The sequence below is a fragment of the Papaver somniferum genome, chromosome 1, assembly GCF_003573695.1.
Source record: "Papaver somniferum cultivar HN1 chromosome 1, ASM357369v1, whole genome shotgun sequence".
Taxonomy (NCBI): Eukaryota; Viridiplantae; Streptophyta; class Magnoliopsida; order Ranunculales; family Papaveraceae; genus Papaver; species Papaver somniferum.
In genome coordinates this window covers 242,907,657-242,926,403 of record NC_039358.1, presented here as the reverse complement: position 1 = coordinate 242,926,403, position 18,747 = coordinate 242,907,657, and the positions used below count along the sequence as shown (strand labels likewise).

The following is an 18,747-nucleotide window of genomic DNA, read 5'->3' as shown; positions in this document are numbered from 1 at the left end:
ACCTTACCACTGTACGCGGTGACATCCTCACATTATGAGATATTTGATTGCAGTTGTTTCCTCGATATAAAGATAATGAATTCCGCTTTAGCGATTTTTTCTTCATGACGATGTCCTCGTACATGTCGTGTATCATACTGATAATTAAATAGGTTCAACCTGAAAAGATATGCTTACCAACTTTGAAGAACCGATACTAATACGGGGACACTGATACGAAGGTAAATCTTACGGGAATTCTCATTTTTCGAAAAATGTCGATCAGGAATACGACGGGATACGCGTACTTATTAAAAATAATATTTTAAATAGTAATAATTCATCCTAGTAAAAAAAGAGTTATTTGGTATTTGATACTTACATTTTGACCAATTTTAGTGTTTGGTCTAACATTTGTCCAATTTAAGAGTTGGTACTTGGAAATGACGTTGACTTCAGTTGACTCTGTTAAGTCTAATTTTAATTAAACAAATTATTTAAATATTTAAGCATTTACTATTTTACCGTTCACCTTTTAATCAATACCAAGAAAACTTTGAAACCCATTTTACTCTTCCTCGAAGCTTTTTCTCAAACACTTCCGGCGCAGCTTCTGTTTGAGGTTGATTACAAGCATATATATAGCCATTGAATCTGTGTAGTATGCCATGCTGGGAACAAGATAAATCTAAATATTAATAATAGCCTAAAATATTCTCTTCTTAATCTTCTTCTAAATATCTTAATTCTTCAACTATCCAGATTTTATACCTATTTTATCATATAAACCTTGTGTTTTGGTCTAGAACCCTAACATCTGGTTCAGAGCAGGTTTGTCCTGTAACTATTTTTACACCAATTTTTTTTTATGATGACTTACACAGAAGATTAGACAAACACTCTAGAAACAGAACTCACAAAATCTTTACGTGTTGTGTTTCGTGAATTTCTTCCTCAACTTATTTCCCATGTTACTGGTCATCAGCAAACCCATCCGTGTACTACTAACCCTAGTATTGGTGATGGAATTCTTGAAACTCCTATTCGTGATGGAGCTATTGGTTTGCAGTTTCCTACTTTTGATGGAGATGACCTTGATGATTGGATTTTTAGTGTCGATCAATATTTTAGTTTACATACGGTGGCTGACAATCAAAAAACCATTATCGCTTTCGCACATCTTAAAAGTGATGCCTATGCTTGGTATTGTTGGAAGAAGACCACGATTACAGTTTCTACATGGGAAGAATTTTGTTCCTTAGTTCGCTCGTTTTTCCCGTGAGCGATTTGTTGATGCTAGAATGGCATTAAGTACCATTAAACAGAAAGTTTCATCGTCAACTCAAAAAGAAGAAGAAAAACAATAGGTCAACGAGGTTCCAAAAGTTTTTCATGATTCACGAGAATTTACTGTTCTAGAAGAAGCAACCAAAACGACTTCTCAAAGGAATGAAGAGACTCATGTTTCTATACAACAAGAAAATCTGGTCGACGAAGAGGAGGAATCACATAACGATAAAGATGTATCGTTGTCAGCTCAAGAGGATTCATCATCACCAATTGAAGATAGAACTGGCATGTTTTCGGCTACATTAATTGGTGCGGATGATATAAATACTTCTCAGACAGACGAAGGAGATCAAGTTGAAGGGGTTACGGATGATTCGTTAGAGCCTAACGGTAAGTCTTCAAATTTTTGGTAAACCTAATGATTTAGTAGTTCATAATACTACGAGCAAGGCAAGGGAACCTATTGACTTATAAACTACCAATTAAGCCCCATCTAACCAATGTGGGACTAGGATCCCAACATCCCACCACGCTTCCAGACCCAACGTCCTCGTCGGACCACTTTATCGACACTGACTCGAAGGTAGCCCTTTCTCTTATGGCGGCTTCACTCTCCTATCAGTATTCAATGCGGGTGACAACTACGCCCATACATAGGTGCCCAACACTTTAATCTAGCCTATAGGTCACCCCTTCCGGGGAGCGGGCATGGGTCGTGGTGATTGGCTCTGATAACAAATGTTAGGGTACCGACCCCAAACTCGTCATAAGCCCATGGGTAGAACTCAACTCGAAAACCGGTTGATTAGATGAGGGAACCCATTGACTTATAAACTACCAATGTGGGACTAGGATCCCAACAAAATTGCATCTTGTGATTTGTATGTTGTTGACAAACATGTAAAAGGGAGTAGGTACCTATTGTTGCTGCTTTCGATCTGGAAAAGTGTAAATCGATGAAGAACTCAACTTTATGGATCATAGATTTCCAGTGTCTGCATACGCATGTGAACCTAATGAGTGATTTCACGGGGAGTCTACTCAATATCTCAAGAAGTAGCCCTTCGTGATGACCAACTTGACGGCGAACTGATTTTTGTTCTTTCATCTTCTCCTTCTTCTGTTGGTTTTGTTTGCGGTTCTTCTTCTTCATCTGTGCTACTTTCTTATCTAGCTATCTAGGGTTTCGAGTAGCCAGTGGACATCGTTTTATACATGCACTTTTTCTTCCGAGTCGGATTCGGATAGAGCCCAGAGCCCATGGACCTGTGTTGTAATAGGCGCTGGGCGAGGCAAGGCGCCAAGCCCATCACTCGCCTCGCTTAGCGCCTAGGCGCCCAAAAAAAATTGGCAATGTCTTGGCGCCTTCTTTTTTTTGCTAGGCGAGCATCCGGCGCACCTTTTACATCATAGCCATGGACACCCACAGGCTTTTTGTTGTTGGATGATTACAAGAAGTTCGACGCAACACTTGTAGTTAAACCCAAGGCTGGTGGACATGGAAGTACCGTGAATATGAGAATTCTCCGTTTCCTATTTATTATCTAGCTTGCTTCTATAATATCATCGAAGAATTGACTCTCACCTCTGCGCTTCTGATAAAGTTATCAAGATACACCCTATCCATAGCATGCATATGCAGGGGTGGCCAGTTTCAGTGTTGGGTGTAAGATGTTTGCAAGTACTACAAGTACGTATTTAAGCATCATTCTATCTTTCCGTTGGCTGAATGCAAATAAGCCACTGAACTACTCAAGTCATTTGAATTATTTCTGTGTGAACATCTTTTGGAACTCTAATTGCGATGCTATTTGCACATAAGTATTTTTAGAGTGCAACTATAGTAGTAATTAGGCAGTGTGTCGTACCCAAATTCATTAAGAGGTAAAGCTATAGTTAATTCCAACATCTCCATGCCAGTTTTCCCAAATAGGTCCCCATACGCAATGACTTTCCAAACTTAATAAACCCGATTGGCAAAGATTGATAGTCACATTTAACATGCATTCAATAAGTAAAGAATCCAGAATCTGATTAAACGGAGCAAAAACCGTGCATCAATACTAAAAAAAAAAACCTTTAAACACAATTTGCAGGCACAATGATCATTAGTTTGGTACGCCTACACAATTTACAGGAGAAAAATTTGGTGAGATAGTATAGAACTCGAAATCATCATAGAAGAAAATATTGCCATTTTCGCTTCTCAACCATGACGAGAGTCCATTAATCTCAACCTTGCTATTGCTAAGACTCGTTTTCTTTCCGTCGTAAGAGTATAACGAGAAATCATTCTCGCCTATGAATCCTATGAGGAATAAGTCTCGAGTCCCCAAAACCTGTCGTAATGCTACTGAGAGGAGGAAATTGGGATCCGATCTCCATTCAAAAGGTGTCATTGGGATTGTCTCTTCAGTCCAATAATTACTCCATCCAGTTGACATTACACTACTAATAGTTCCCTTGTCTTGCTCGTCCTTATCAGTATTGTTATTGGCATGTAATAGACACATGTTCATTTCCATTATGTTGATGTTGCTGTCACATTGTCTTACTCTTAGACGAGCTAATCGTCCATCTACTTCCGCTAAGTTAGACATGTAGAAATAGGGCCCTCGGATGAGGTGCGGAGGAGTATCAACTAATATGAACTTCTCATTGCCGACATCAAATTGAATGAAAATGAAGTATGATTTAGTATCATCAACGGAATCACTCTTATAGTAACGCTCGCAATGGAAATATATGGAACCACTCGTATAAACAGAAGTTACGACTTTGTTAGGTGATTCATTATGCAGGACGTCATCGATCTTTCTCCATGAATTCTATCGTACAGTCAATACCTCACAAACGACACTGACAGTCTTAACATCATTCTCACGGTTACGTCTACACAGACGCCACAATGCAACAACTTTGTGTTCCTTGGTCACAGGGTCATATCCAAATTCATGCTTTAAAAGAATTAAACAAGAAGATTTGTATAGTACCTGTTCTTCGTCCACTTGTTGTTTAATCACTGACTTTATCCATGACGTTGATTCTCTGGTAGTACAGTTATAGATGCAAGCACAATAGTTATCTGTATCCATGAAACAAATCAACCCATCGAGGCTGCATATACGATGTTGTCTACGAAAAGGTGGTGCAATCCATTGGCTGATGGCTCCTACTGATACCACACTTCCATATTGATCATCTTCATCCGATGTTATAAGCAATTCGGCTGTTAACAAACATCTTGGCTCCTTTGTATACCGAGGCTTCCCAACAAGAAGAAGAGATGTATACTGATTCAGTCCAGACGAGTGTAAATAATCAATGAAGTGCTGATCTTTCTGAATAGTAGATTGCCAATATTTGCATACACACACTTAAACCTCATGAGAGATTTGACAGGAAGTCTACTCAATATCTCGTAAAAGATAACTTCATCATCAAGCTTACAAATTACTTCTTCTTGTTTCTTTTTGCACTCCTCTTCTTCTTGTGCCACACCTATTCTTCTTCACCATTCTTTTTTCCAAGAGAGATGTGATAGGAAGTTCACTTTCGTGATGGGAAGAATTTGAAATATTGGTGGTTGTGGCGTAGTCGGCGGCAAGGTTATGACAATATATAACGAGCTAAGTGGATTTTAGGGTTTGTTATTGTACTGAAAAGTGAAGTGTTCGGCCAGTTTTTGGGCTCAGGCTTGTTTTAAGAGGGCTTTTTAACTGTGTCTTTAAGATGGGTCTGGGATGTATTTTCAAGAACGATTTCTTTGGGACCATGGTTTTTTTGGGGACCATGGTCCTATTAGGCCACCTACACTATATAGTTATAAGAGGTGTTCTAAAGCATTGAAATGACTAACCTACCCTTAACCTAATTTAATTTAAAACCAACCCAATATATAACCACCACCTCCTCCCATCACCGCCGATTACCACCACCACCACCTCCGATTATCACCACCACCAACCACCGATTACCACCACCGTCCACCACCGCCGATTACCACCACCACCACCTCCGATTATCACCACCACCAACCACCGATTACCACCACCACCTCCGATTACCATCACCACCACTATATATATATATATATATATATATATCTATATATTATAGATAGATTATTTAAAACATTAACAAAGATATTCTCACAAACCCATTACTTGTCATTCTTTTTTGGTTGAATAAATTAGAAGTAATCATTAAAATGAGTTGAAAATGGAAGTTGCAGAGAGGTTTAATGGAGGGTTTTTTTTTCCAGAGAAAAGTTCGGTTATCAAGAATTAATTTTTTCTTAACCGAACTCAGAGTTCGGTTAATTCGCAAAAAAATACTTTTAACCGAACTCCTTGTATTAGAACAACACAAGTCCATAAGTTCGGTTCCTTCGCAAAATAAGGATATCACCGAACTTTAGTTTACGAAAATAATGAGAAGTCCACAAGTTCGGTTCGTTCGCAAAAATGTTAAGTTTTCTTTGTAACCGAACTCTACCTTTGAAACTTCGTAACCGAACTCTACCTAATTCGCAAAGAAATAAATTTCGTAGTAACGGAACGTTTGCCTAATTGCATATATGCATATATAAGCCCAGTTCGGTTGATTCGAAAAATGTGTTGAAGTTTGCGAACCAACCGAACTTCTAACACTAGGTTACTTTTAACCTGCAGTTCGGTTGGGAACTTGGTTGCGTTGAAGTTTGCGAACTAACCGAACACACAAGATGTACCCAAATAAATTGTTAAGTTCAAAGTTCGGTTACCTACCATTTTATCCTAGGTAACCGAACATTACACTGTACGACCAAAACCTCCATTAACGAGTGAGTTCGGTAACCTGCGTGTTTGGAAAACGTAACCGATCTACACTTTCAGGTGTGTTCGGTTACATTTTCTTGACATATGGTAACCGAACTGGCCCAAATCTACATAAAGAATTTCATTTTTTTTTGAAAGTTTGGAGAAATTCAACCAACAGTATCTAAGTTTGAAGCCTACCTGGGTACCCAAATACCCTTCCTCCGGTTGTGGTTGGTAAAATCCATCGTTTTTCATATTTTCCTTCTTCATCTTCTCTAACTTTACTCTCTCAATAATTCTACTTCTTTAAAAAAAAAAAACCATCTGATTTTTAATCTCACTAATTATCTTTAACTTAATCATCTCACTAATCATTACACTAACTATTATTAACACTAACTAATCATCACCCAAAATTAATCAGGAGGGTAATTTAGGTATTAATATAAATATCTAGATAAGGGATGACCTAGATTTACTTCTAATATCTTTATCCAAAATAAAATCATGATCCCAAAAAAACCATGGTCCCAAAAACATCGTTCATTTTCAATGTGGTACTGTCATTTTAAACTCCACTAAAGCGGTACGCAGGACAAAATGCATTCAGCACAAACCTACTTACATTTGGTTTTACTAGCTGCAAAGCAATAAAGAATTAAGCACTACTAGCTAATGTCTAGTGTTTTTGTGTTCAAACGTTCTTGATTGAAAAACTTTATGATTAGGTTTCTCTATGCTATGCTATCTGGGCGGAAGATGTATCCAAGCGTCCAATGCACAAGCGACGCCTTAGGCACACCTTGCACCTAGATATATTGCGGAGATTTAATTTCCTGTATTTATCTGCATATGTACATGAAACCTGTGCAAAATCCGATCTTTAAAACCTGGATATAATAGAAATCCCTTGAAAAAAAGAAAACCATACAAGGTACAAGAACTTGTTGGAACAGTAATATTGGATTCCAAACGACTACTCAATTTACAGGCGTAAAATTTGGTGTGAACCTATGCAACTCGAAATCATCATAGTCGAAAATTTCGTCATTTTTGCCTCTCAACGGTGACTCGAGTCCATTTATCTTAATCTTGGAATCGCTAAGACTCATTTTCTTCAAGTCGTAATAGTATAACGAGAAGTCCTTCTCATCTATACATCTTATGAGGAACAAATCTGCAGTCCCCGGAACAGATCGAAGTGTTAACCTTTCCGGATTTGTTTTCCATTCAAAAGGTGTCATTGAGACGATCTCTTCTGTCCAATAATTATTACGTCCATTTGAGACGGCACTACTTATAATTCCGTTTTCTTGCTCGTCCTTATCAATATTCTTATTATTGGCATGTAATAAACACATGTTCATTTCAAATGTGTTGGTCTTACATCGTACTATGCTGTTGTTACCCCGTCGCTGTAATACGCCTTTCCTCGTACCTAATAACAGAGCTAATCGACCATCTACTTCCATTAAATTAGACATATATAGATGAACAGTTCTGCTGAGGTGCGAAGGAGTACTAACTAATCTGAACTTCTCATTTCCCACGTCAAATTCAAAAAAAATATGATTCAGTGGTAGTAGCACTCAAAGGGGGTGCAGTAATATGTTGGAGTCTTGCAACAATAGAAGAAACGTCAGATGTATCAAACAATAAATATAAAGAACCGTATCAAACAACTCTACCACGAACAAATTGATGAGGGCAGAATCACAGGTTCATAAGTTGTCCTTAACACATTAGTTCGCGGGTATACTCTAAACTAATGCTAAACCCAACGTGCGAAGATGTGTACAGGATAAGACTGCCCGATATAACTTGTATTAGCACAATACAAGTTACCCACTTTTAAACTCAGCAACGGGGATGGAAGTAAAACGCCGCACGAAAATAAAAGCAAGAAGATGAAGAAAAGTAGACCTAGAGATGGTCGCTGCTTGTGTGTTTTGAAAAGAGATTTTCGAGTTTTATTTATAGGAAAATTAACTTGCAAATCAAGTTAGGTTTAGGTTTTTTCTTATAAAACGAGTTTTGTTTCTTGTAAAACAATTAAACACAAAAAAGGAATTTTTTCCATAAATAAAACTCTTAAATAAATTATTTATCAAGTTAAAAACTTGCAAAAAATAATTTCAAGTAGACACGGACTTGGTTCTCTTTACACGCGCATGGGCATGGGTCGAAACATGTATTTTTCGAGTTGAAGAAAAGTAGCCTAGAGATGGTCGCCGTTTGTGTGTTTTAAAAAGAGATTTTCGAGTTGTATTTATAGGAAAATTAACTTGCAAATCAAGTTAGGTTTAGATTTTTTCTTATAAAACGAGTTTTGTTTTTTGTAAAACAATTAAACACAAAAAAGGAATTTTTTTCATAAATAAAACTCATAAATAAATTATTTATCAAGTTAAAAACTTGCAAAAAATAGTAGACACGGACTTGGTGCTTGGTACACGCGCATGGGCATGGGTCGAAACATGTATTTTTCGAGTTGAAGAAAAGTAGACCTAGAGATGGTCGCTGCTTGTGTGTTTTGAAAAGAGATTTTCGAGTTGTATTTATAGGAAAATTAACTTGCAAATCAAGTTAGGTTTAGGTTTTTTCTTATAAAACGAGTTTTGTTTCTTGAAAAACAATTAAACACAAAAAAGGAATTTTTCCATAAATAAAACTCTTAAATAAATTATTTATCAAGTTAAAATCTTGCAAAAAATAATATCAAGTAGACACGGACTTGGTGCTTGGTACCCGCTCCACCCACATTGTTTTACAACATATCCATGAGAACATGGTAATATAGTGGAGCACCTCTTTAGTTTTCCACAATGTGGGACTAAAGGTTCCATTTCATTCACTCAAAAATGAGTGAGTATCCTTAGACCCTTAGGTCATGAGATCAAACCACACCAAGACCAAAAATCATTTATTAAATAACTCATTTTCTCCAACAATCCCCTACATGAATGAAATCTCGGTAAAAAACGAAAAATCAGAGTACGGAAAATACCATTTAGGCAAAGGTGTCCATGAGGTCTTGAACCTTGCTTAGAGAGAAGTTACCGGAACTACTAGCTAGACAGTGAATTATGTCTTGAACTGCTAGCGTTTAGTGTAATTCTAATAACATCCATGCATGATATCCTCCAAGTGTTGCTAAGTTTGTGCCGTTTTGTCCATTTTGGTCCTGGACATATCCTGTTTCTCAAAATGATTTAGAGAATCGGCTCCATTCTCATTGGAAGCGACCCACTTCCTTATTCAGATAGGTGAGTTCCATCAAGAGTGTTTACTGCTACACCCCACTTCAATCTTAAATTGAAAGTATAGAACTCATTAAGACTTAATTAAAAGTCATCCTCCACATGCAGTCACACTATCACATCAACACCATAGGGAAGGGACAGAGAATAATGAAATTCTCTGATAGTGTTTACCTTTACCCACCATAAATTAGTTGTCTCATTCGAAACCTTGTTATTGGAATCTCCAGTCAGCAAGGTTGAGTATCCTTCATGGCAAGTTTAATTATTTGAGCATAAGCCCCATCCCCTTCGATGCTTTACTAACTATCTCCTTGGGAAAACCTTTCGTCAAAGGGTCCGCGATATTGTCCTTGGACCTTGTCCAATCTATGGAAATAACGCCTGTGGAGATTAGTAATTTCAAAGAATCATGTCTTCTACGCATATGTATAGACTTTCCATTGTAGAAGCTATTCTTAGCTCTACCTATTGCAGATTTGCTGTCACAATGTATAGATATAGCTGGCACAGGCCTATGCCAGAGAGGAATATCTTCTAAAAAGTTTCTTAGCCATTCGGCCTCCTCTCCTGCTTTATCTAACGCAATAAACTCCGACTCCATAGTTGAGCGAGCTATACATGTCTGTTTGGAACTCTTCCAAGATACAGACGCACCTGCTAGAGTGAATACATATCCACTCGTAGACTTAGACTCCTCTGAGTCTGCTATCCAGTTCGCATCGCAAAATCCCTCAAGGACGGCCGGATACCCTTCGTAATTCAAACAAAAGGTCATTGTGTACTTCAAGTACTTTAGCACTCTATTAAGTGCATCCCAATGTTTCTGCCCTGGATTACAAGTATACCTGCTTAACCTACTCACAGCATAAGCAATGTCTGGTCTCGTACAATTCATCAAATACATCAGACTTCCTATGACTCTCGAGTATTCAAGTTGGTTAACACCTACACCCTTATTCTTCATGAGTTTGCAAGAAGAATCATATGGAGTGCAAACAGGTTTACAGTCAAACTGATTATATTTCTTAAGTATGGATTCAACATAATGAGACTGACTCAGACTATAGCCATTAGAAGTTTTTCTAATCTTCATCCCTAATATGACATCAGCGGGGCCTAAGTCTTTCATGTCAAAGTTCTCATTCAACATTTTCTTAGTGGTATTAATAACATCCATGTTTGTACCTAGTATAAGCATATCATCAACATACAAGCATACAATCACACAGGCATCCTTGACAAGTTTAGTATAAACACACTTATCAGATTCATTAATTCTAAAACCACTAGAAATCATCACATGATCAAATTCTCATGCCACTGTTTAGGTGCTTGTTTCAATCCATACAAAGATTTCTTCAGTTTACAAACCTTCTTCTCACAACCTTTAACTACAAATCCTTCGGGTTGTTCCATATAAATTTCTTCATCTAATTCACCATTCAAAAACGCTGTCTTTACATCCATTTGATGTATCTGTAGGTTATGGACAGAAGCTATAGCAATTAACATCCTAATGGAGCTAATTCTACTTACTGGTGAATATGTATCAAAGAAGTCTATACCTTCTATCTGTTTATAGCCTTTCGCTACCAACCTAGCCTTGTATTTTTCAATAGTTCCATTTATATTACGTTTTCTCTTGAAAATCCATTTACAACCTATGGCCTTAGACCCTGGAGGTAAATCTACAAGTTCAAAAGTACCGTTTTCTCGAATGGAATCCATTTCACTAATTGAAGCTTCTTTCCACCACGGAGCTTCAGGACAAGTCATGGCTTCTTATAAGTCTGAGGATCAGACTCGGCTAGGTATGTAATGCAACCAGGATAGGTTTTCATAGTTTTAACCCTTTTACCTCTTCTAGGTTCTATTTCTGGTTCATCTTCCTCTAAAGGTAATGACTGACTGGATGATGGAAATTCTAGGGGATCATCTAAACATCTCTTTCGAGAATCACGTTTCATAGGAAAAACATTCTCAAAGAACTCAGCATCCCTAGACTCCATGATAGTATTCAACCCTATGTCAGAAATTTCAGAACTCACAACCATAAACCTATGAGCACTAGAATGCTCAGGATACCCTATAAAAACACAATCAACGGTTTTGGGTCCTATCTTATTTGTCTTAGGAGGAGGGATGGCCACCTTTGCCAAGCACCCCCACACTTTGAAGTAATCATAAGATGGTTGTTTACTTTCCATAACTCATATGGAGTTTTATCTGATCCTTTAAAGGGTACTCTGTTCAGGATGTAATTGGCTGAGAGGATAGCCCCCCCCACAAATTCGAAGGTAATCCTGAACTAATCAATATGGCATTCATCGTATCCTTAAGGGTACAATTCTTACGTTCAGCTACACCATTGGATTGAGGTGAATAAGGGGCTGTAGTTTCATGTATTATGCCATGTTCTTCACATAAATCTCCAATAGGAATTAGATACTCACCACTACGGTCAGACCCAAAAGTTTTAATGGTAGCATTCAATTGGTTTTCAACTTCACGTTTATATATCTTAAAGGCTTCTAAGGCATCTTCCTTACCTCTAAGCAAATAAACCTGACAGTACCCGTACAATCATCTATAAAAGTGACAAACCATTTCTTACCACCTCTAGTTTGAACTGACTTCATGTCAACTACGTCTGAATGAATCAATTCTAAGGGTTTAGTGTTTCTCTGGAAATTCTTCCTGAATGATTTCTTAGCATGCTTAGATTCTACGAAAATCTCACATTTATGACTTTTATCTAAAGTGAATTTGGGTATGCAGCCTACGCTAGCCAGTTTATGCATTGACTTGTAATTTACATGACCAAGTCTACCATGCCAAACATTCAATGACACACACATGTAAGCAGAAGAATCATTCAATTTCACTTCAGGACAGGTTACATTAAGTTTGTAAAGACCCCCAGTCTTATAACCCTTACCCACATAATCATTGCCCTTAGTTACTATAAGTTTTCCAGACTCAATTGAAACTTTAAAACCCTTATCATCTAAAACAGAACAAGAAACAAGATTTTTGCAGATGTCTGGAACATGAAGAACTCCATTCAATGTGAGAGTCTTGCCAGATGTGAGATTCAGACCGACCTTTCCTTTTCCTGCAACCTCTGATGCAAATGAGTTACCCATATAGAGTTTCTCGCCTTCCCATACCCTCTGGTAGGAGGTGAACATGTCTTTGTTCCCACAAACATGCTTGGTAGCTCCAGAGTCTACCCACCAGTCCATCACATTGGTCACCAAATTAACTTTAGACGCTACAGCAGAAAACTCATCCTTGTTCTTTTCAACCAAGTTTGCATTATCCTTCTTGTCCTTACGATGTCTACAGTGAACTGCCATATGGCCAATAACTCCACACGCATAACAAGCACCCTTAATTTTAGTAATGCTAGACTCTGGTTTTCGAAACATATATACCTTTCTTGGGAGGACCACGCATAGAGTTACGATTGTTACTCTCACCTTTTCCAGCTTTGGAAGATCTATGTTCAGTCATATGAGCTTTATTACTCATGTGCCTTGCAGAAGACACGTTCTTATCTTTGGAGAACAACAACTCTTCCACTTGAATCTTCTTCCCTAATTCAACCATGTTGATCTCGCCAGTTTCATGTCTTAGCTTTTTCTTGTACTCAGACCAGGAACTTGGTAACTTCTCAATTACCGCAGATACTTGAAACGTCTCATCAATGACCATACCTTCAGCAAGAATCTCATTAATAATATGTTGAAATTCGAGGAATTGATCAACAACAGGCTTATCATTCGTCATCTTGAAGTCCATAAACTTCGCCACCAGAAATTTCTTGCTCCCTGCAGTCTCCGCTTGATACTTTACTTCTAACGCAGTCCACAAATCATAACCACTGAAATTTCTTTAACATTGTAAAAATCATACATCGTATCTTCCAAACCATTCATGATATGATTTTTCGCCAGAAAATTACACCGCTTGTTATACTCGATCACCTCCTCAGTTAAAGCTTTAGCATTCATCAATTCATCATGTGGAACAAGTACATAATCCAGTTCATGATGGCTTAGATAAAACAACATCTTGGATTGCCATCTCTTGAAATCCTTTCCATTAAACTTCTGTGGTCTTTCAACGCCGTTCTTTCCCATTGTTACAAGGAATAATAATGTGTTAAGATTGTTGGAGTCTTGCAACAATACAAGAAACGTCAGATGTATCAAACAATAAATATAAAGAACCGTATCAAACAACTCTACAACGAACAAATTGATGAGAGCAGAATCACAGGTTCAACAAGCTGTCCTTAACACATTAGTTCGCGGGTATACTCTAAAGTAATGCTAAACCCCAACGTGCGAAGATGTGTCCAGGATAAGACTGCCCGATATAGCTTGTATTAGCACAACACAAGTTACCCACTCTTAAACTCAGCAACGGGGATGGAAGTAAAACGCCGCACGGAAATAAAAGCAAGAAGATGAAGAAAAGTAGACCTAGAGATGGTCGTTGCTTGTGTGTTTTGAAAAGAGAATTTCGAGTTGTATTTATAGGAAAATTAACTTGCAAATCAAGTTAGGTTTAGGTTTTTTCTTATAAAACGAGTTTTGTTTCTTGTAAAGCAATTAAACACAAAAAAGGAATTTTTTTCATAAATAAAACTCTTAAATAAATTATTTATCAAGACACGGACTTGGTGCTTGGTACTCGTTCCACACACATTGTTTTACAACATATCCATGAGAACATGGTAATATAGTGGAGCACCTCTTTAGTTTTCCACAATGTGGGACTAAAGGTTCCATTTCATTCACTCAAAAATGAGTGAGTATCCTTAGAGCGTCCACAATGGTGCGAGTATAACCAAAAACCAAAGACTAAAAAAAAAAGATCAAATTTGGGTTTAGTCCGTCGTGTGGCGTAGTGGTTGCAGATTAAATTTGGTCGCGCGTTGATAAAGATTACGCCTGGGATCAGGCGTTGGTAAAGATAACGCCTGAATGGGGCGTTGGTATAGTATACGCTTCAAAAAACAAAAAAAACAAAAAAAAAAAAAAATAATGGTGCGGAGGTATAAAGCCCGCCCCATGCAAGTTTCAAAAGTTTAAAACTTAAAGTGGAGTGGGGCGTTAAGTATATGAACGCCCCATTTCATGCGTTAAGTTTATGAACGCCCCATCGGACGTTATCTTTACCAACGCCCCATTCAGGCGAAGTTTATATGCACGCCTGTTCGTTGGACGTTAACTATACCAACGCGCGATGAATGGCGGAGATTATATCAACGCCCGATGTGTAGCGGAGATTATATTAACGCCCGACTATATTTGGATTTGGTCTTGATCGCCAACCAAATTTGGTCTGGATTTTACTCTTTGATCAAATTTTGATTGATGGTCCGTCCCACTACGCCAGCCCACTCGAGTAAAAATTTGGGTTTACTCGTCCATTGCAGTTGCTCTTAGACCCTTAGGTCATGAGATCAAACCACACCAAGACCAAAAAATCATTTATTAAATAACTCATTTTCTCCAACATAATATAGTAATGGAGGCAATGCCAATATATGAAACCATTCGAATAAACAGAAGTTACTTCGTGTGGTGATTTATCAGGCAGGAGGACGACATCGATCTTTCTCCATGAATTCTGTCGTACAGTCAATACCTCACAGACGACCTCAACAGTCTCAACGTTAGTCTCCTACTGATATTTGTAGAGTGCTTGTTCTTCATCTACTTGTTATTCAATGGCTGATTTTATAAATGGCGTTGACTCTCTGGTGGTACTGTTGTATATGCAAGCATGATAGAAATCTGTGTCCATAAAGCACCGTCGAGGGTGCATACGTGATGCTCACTACGAGAAGGTGGTGCAATCCATTGACTAGTGGCTCCTACTGATACTACATATCCATTTCGGTTATCTACCATTAGTTCTGCTGTAAATAGACACCTTGGGTCGTGTGTATACTGAGGCTTCCCAATAAGAAGAAGAGAGGTACACTGCTGCTGATTCTGTTGCCACGAGTGTACATAATCAATGAAGAGTCGATCTCCAAAAATAACAGATTGCCATTGTTTGGATACGCACTTGAATCTCCACAGGCACTGGGTATATATACATATAGGAATTACCGTAACTTATTATTCAACAAACAATTACTTTTATATCAATGCATGCTTAATATCGTCCTAATACAGAAGTTTTCCAAATATAGAACCAATATTATACAACTAGGTGCGAGTTGGCTGGATACATGTCCGACACGTGTACGCCTCCAGAGTTCTAATGTCATGCATCCGAAGTATCGATTACAGTCCATTCTAAATATAGACCTATTACAAGAGCTTTCCAAATATAGTGCCAATTTTGTATAGAGTTGACCGGACACGGATCCGACACGGGTACGTCACCAGAGTCAGAGTGCCGTGCCTGCGATGTCACTCAGTGGGTCCCACATTCATGCATGCCCCCAGGCCCAAAGTGGGGTCTCACATTCAACGGCCAATAATTGTTAGGGGGCCTGCCCGGCGAGTGGCAATCACATCGAGGGGCACGTCTGCTGAAACAAACAAAACCGCGTTAACTTCCTTTGCCTTCACCACATCCCAATTTTTCTTTTTCTTGTAACTCCTCCTACTAGTATTTCAAATCAGGGTTTCGATTTAATCCCATCATCATCTTCTTCATCTTTGTCTTCTTCTCTGTGATTTGATCTGATCAAAAGGAACCACTTTGAAAGGAAACTGAATACAATGAATTCTGTAAGTATCTGTTTATTTATTTATAACTTTTCATTGATTTGAACTCAAACTCAAATCTAATTCAATGGGTTCTCTTTATATCTTATTTTAAGCATACCCAGAAACCCAATTTGTGTTTTAAACCTTAGATTTGGTTAGATTGATTTTTGGGTTATAATTTTGTTTGATTAAATGTGGATAAACATTGTTGTTTTGAATTTTGCTATTCATTATGAGAATCTAAGATTTGGGGATTTTTAATGAGTGATGATAGATGATTTAATTTAATAGTTTCGAGATTTGGGGTTCTTTTAGGCATTTCAGGTTTAGGGTAATTTGAGGATTAGTGTGGTTTTTATGGATTGAAAAAAGGATTGATTTTTGTTGGTGGTGTTGTTTTCAGACAAGAACAGTAGAAGTTAGCAACATTTCGTTACGCGCAACGGAACAAGACATTAAGGAGTTCTTTTCTTTCTCTGGTGATATTGAATATGTTGAAATGAAAAGGTTAGTTTATCCTCCATTCTAACGCGCTTAATCTTTGTTAAGATTTTACTAACACTAGTTGCTTTAAATGTATACTTGTGTACAGAGAGGATGAGCCTTGTCAAGTTGCATATGTTACATTTAAAGATACACAGGGAGCAGAGACTGCTCTTCTTCTTTCCGTAAGTTTGCTATTCATCCTCCTAATTTCGATTTGACATTAGTATTGTTGTCGCTTGTCATCCATTATGTAATCTCGAACACATGAGTTTGACGAGTTTCTAGCTAGTATATCCACAATTGTTTGGCATGCTGCATGCACACCAATCATCCTGAATGTGACTCAAACCGACATTATGTTTCTTGACCCGAAGTATTGTGTAGGTTTTCTGAGCCTGTTGATTCCCTTTGCCTAAATTGTATACCCTTATACTCATACTTCAGTTCGTTCTGTCCTGTTTAACTTGTATAGAAAAAACAGTCTAGTATAATGATCAAATGTTGCGGTTCATTATAAAAGTTGCCCTGCGCGATTCTGAATTTCATTTAGTACTTCCTATCTCTTATCAAGAATAGATGCGTATCCTATTAGAAGGTCTTCAGGTGTCCGAATGTAATGTTTTTGGACTTCTGCGTTTCTGAATCTGTTTATCACTGTCAGATATGAGATACATTTGTATACATGGTTAACAAGGGCGTAGTTGTTTATGTGTGATCAAGGTTCATCTACTGTCGTTCTAAATTGTATTGTCAGCTCATATGCTGTTGTAGATTTCTTCTCTTGTTGGAGGTTGAATTTTTCGCCAGTCAGGGATAACAATTTTGGTCCGTTTAAAGTTTGGTAGTCGATAGTGCCTTTTTGTTAAAGAGAGAATCTTGACAACAACATCAACCTAGCCTTTAATCCCAAACAAGTTGGGGTAGGCTAGACATGAGATCCATGTCGAAGTTACATTTCATAAGAGAATGGCTGGTTTTCATATCCATGTACATGTTTTTCTGTATTTTCTGCCTCACTAAAGATTGAATTTATGGTCCCTCAGGGGGCAATGGTTGTTGATCTAATTATCACCATAACTCCAGCTCCAGATTATCAGCTACCACCAGGTGTTGCTTCTGCTCAACAGGTACGGTAATGCGCATATGATTTTTGTTTCTCCTTTAACCCATCTTGTATCATATTTTCATAATGAATGTTATGAAAACTCATATTGCTTCTCCTCTTTTTTTTTTTTAGTTCCAGGGGAACACTACGGGCAGTGGCGCAGCTTCTGCTGTGAAAAGGGCTGAAGATGTTGTCAGCAGCATGATTGCCAAAGGATTCATCTTGGGGAAAGGCGCAGTTAACAAAGCAAAGGCTTTGGATGAGAAGCATCAACTGACAAGCACTGCAACTTCCACAGTTGTCAATCTTGACCAAAAAATTGGTCTCAGTGAAAAGATAAGCATGACTAAAACTGTCGTTAACGACAAAGTCAAGGTAATGGATGAGAAGTTTCAAGTATCTGAGAAGACCAAAATAGCGTTCGCAGCTGCAGAACAGACCGTGGCCAATGCTGGTCTTGCCCTCATGAACAACCAGTATGTCTCCTCAGGAGCTTCATGGGTAACCGGTGCCTTTAACAAGGCTGCTAGTGCTGCCGTTGAGTTGAGTCAGAAGGCGAAGGAGAAGGTTGGAAAGACCGAGGATGAACAGAGAAGAACAATGGTTGAAGACTATGCTAAGGTTCATCTCTCTGAATCTGATACTCCGAAAAAATCTGAACAAGATGCTTCCAAGGCAAAACCACCTGTTGAAGGTTTGATCCTTTAATGTCGTGTAAAAGAGCTCTTTCTTAAACTCTGGGATCAAATGGTCTACGATTTACCTACTTTGCTTATTTAGTTTGAAAAGTGGTAAATTCTGGTATACGTTTTCCCATCTTCTTGATTCGATACGAACCTGATATAAAATGTGACTCATTTCTTTGTTTCTGTATGTTCTAAGATATTTAGTATGAACACCATGAAAGGGTTTTACAGGAAAGTGTTGTTTTTGTATTTACCTCCTCCTGTGTGTTGTGTACTTCTGTTTAACTTTTTTTGATGTCTGAACCAACATTGATCGTCCAAAATTCATGCTTGTTATCAGGCTCATTTTTTTCACATTTTTCAGTGTACCTACAAGGCAAATAACCCTTTTAGGGA

General features: G+C 38.0%; 1 protein-coding gene across 1 annotated transcript; it reads left to right on the top strand.

Annotated features, from left to right (window-relative positions):
• Positions 1–15,899: 15,899 nt before the first annotated feature.
• On the top strand, positions 15,900–18,609 carry LOC113322236 (binding partner of ACD11 1-like). Its single transcript, XM_026570296.1, has 5 exons — positions 15,900–16,095; positions 16,478–16,581; positions 16,667–16,742; positions 17,604–17,687; positions 17,798–18,609. The coding sequence occupies exons 1-5, from the start codon at positions 16,087–16,089 to the stop codon at positions 18,371–18,373; spliced, it is 849 nt and encodes a 282-aa protein (XP_026426081.1). The 5' UTR covers positions 15,900–16,086; the 3' UTR covers positions 18,374–18,609.
• The last annotated feature ends 138 nt before the right edge of the window (positions 18,610–18,747 follow it).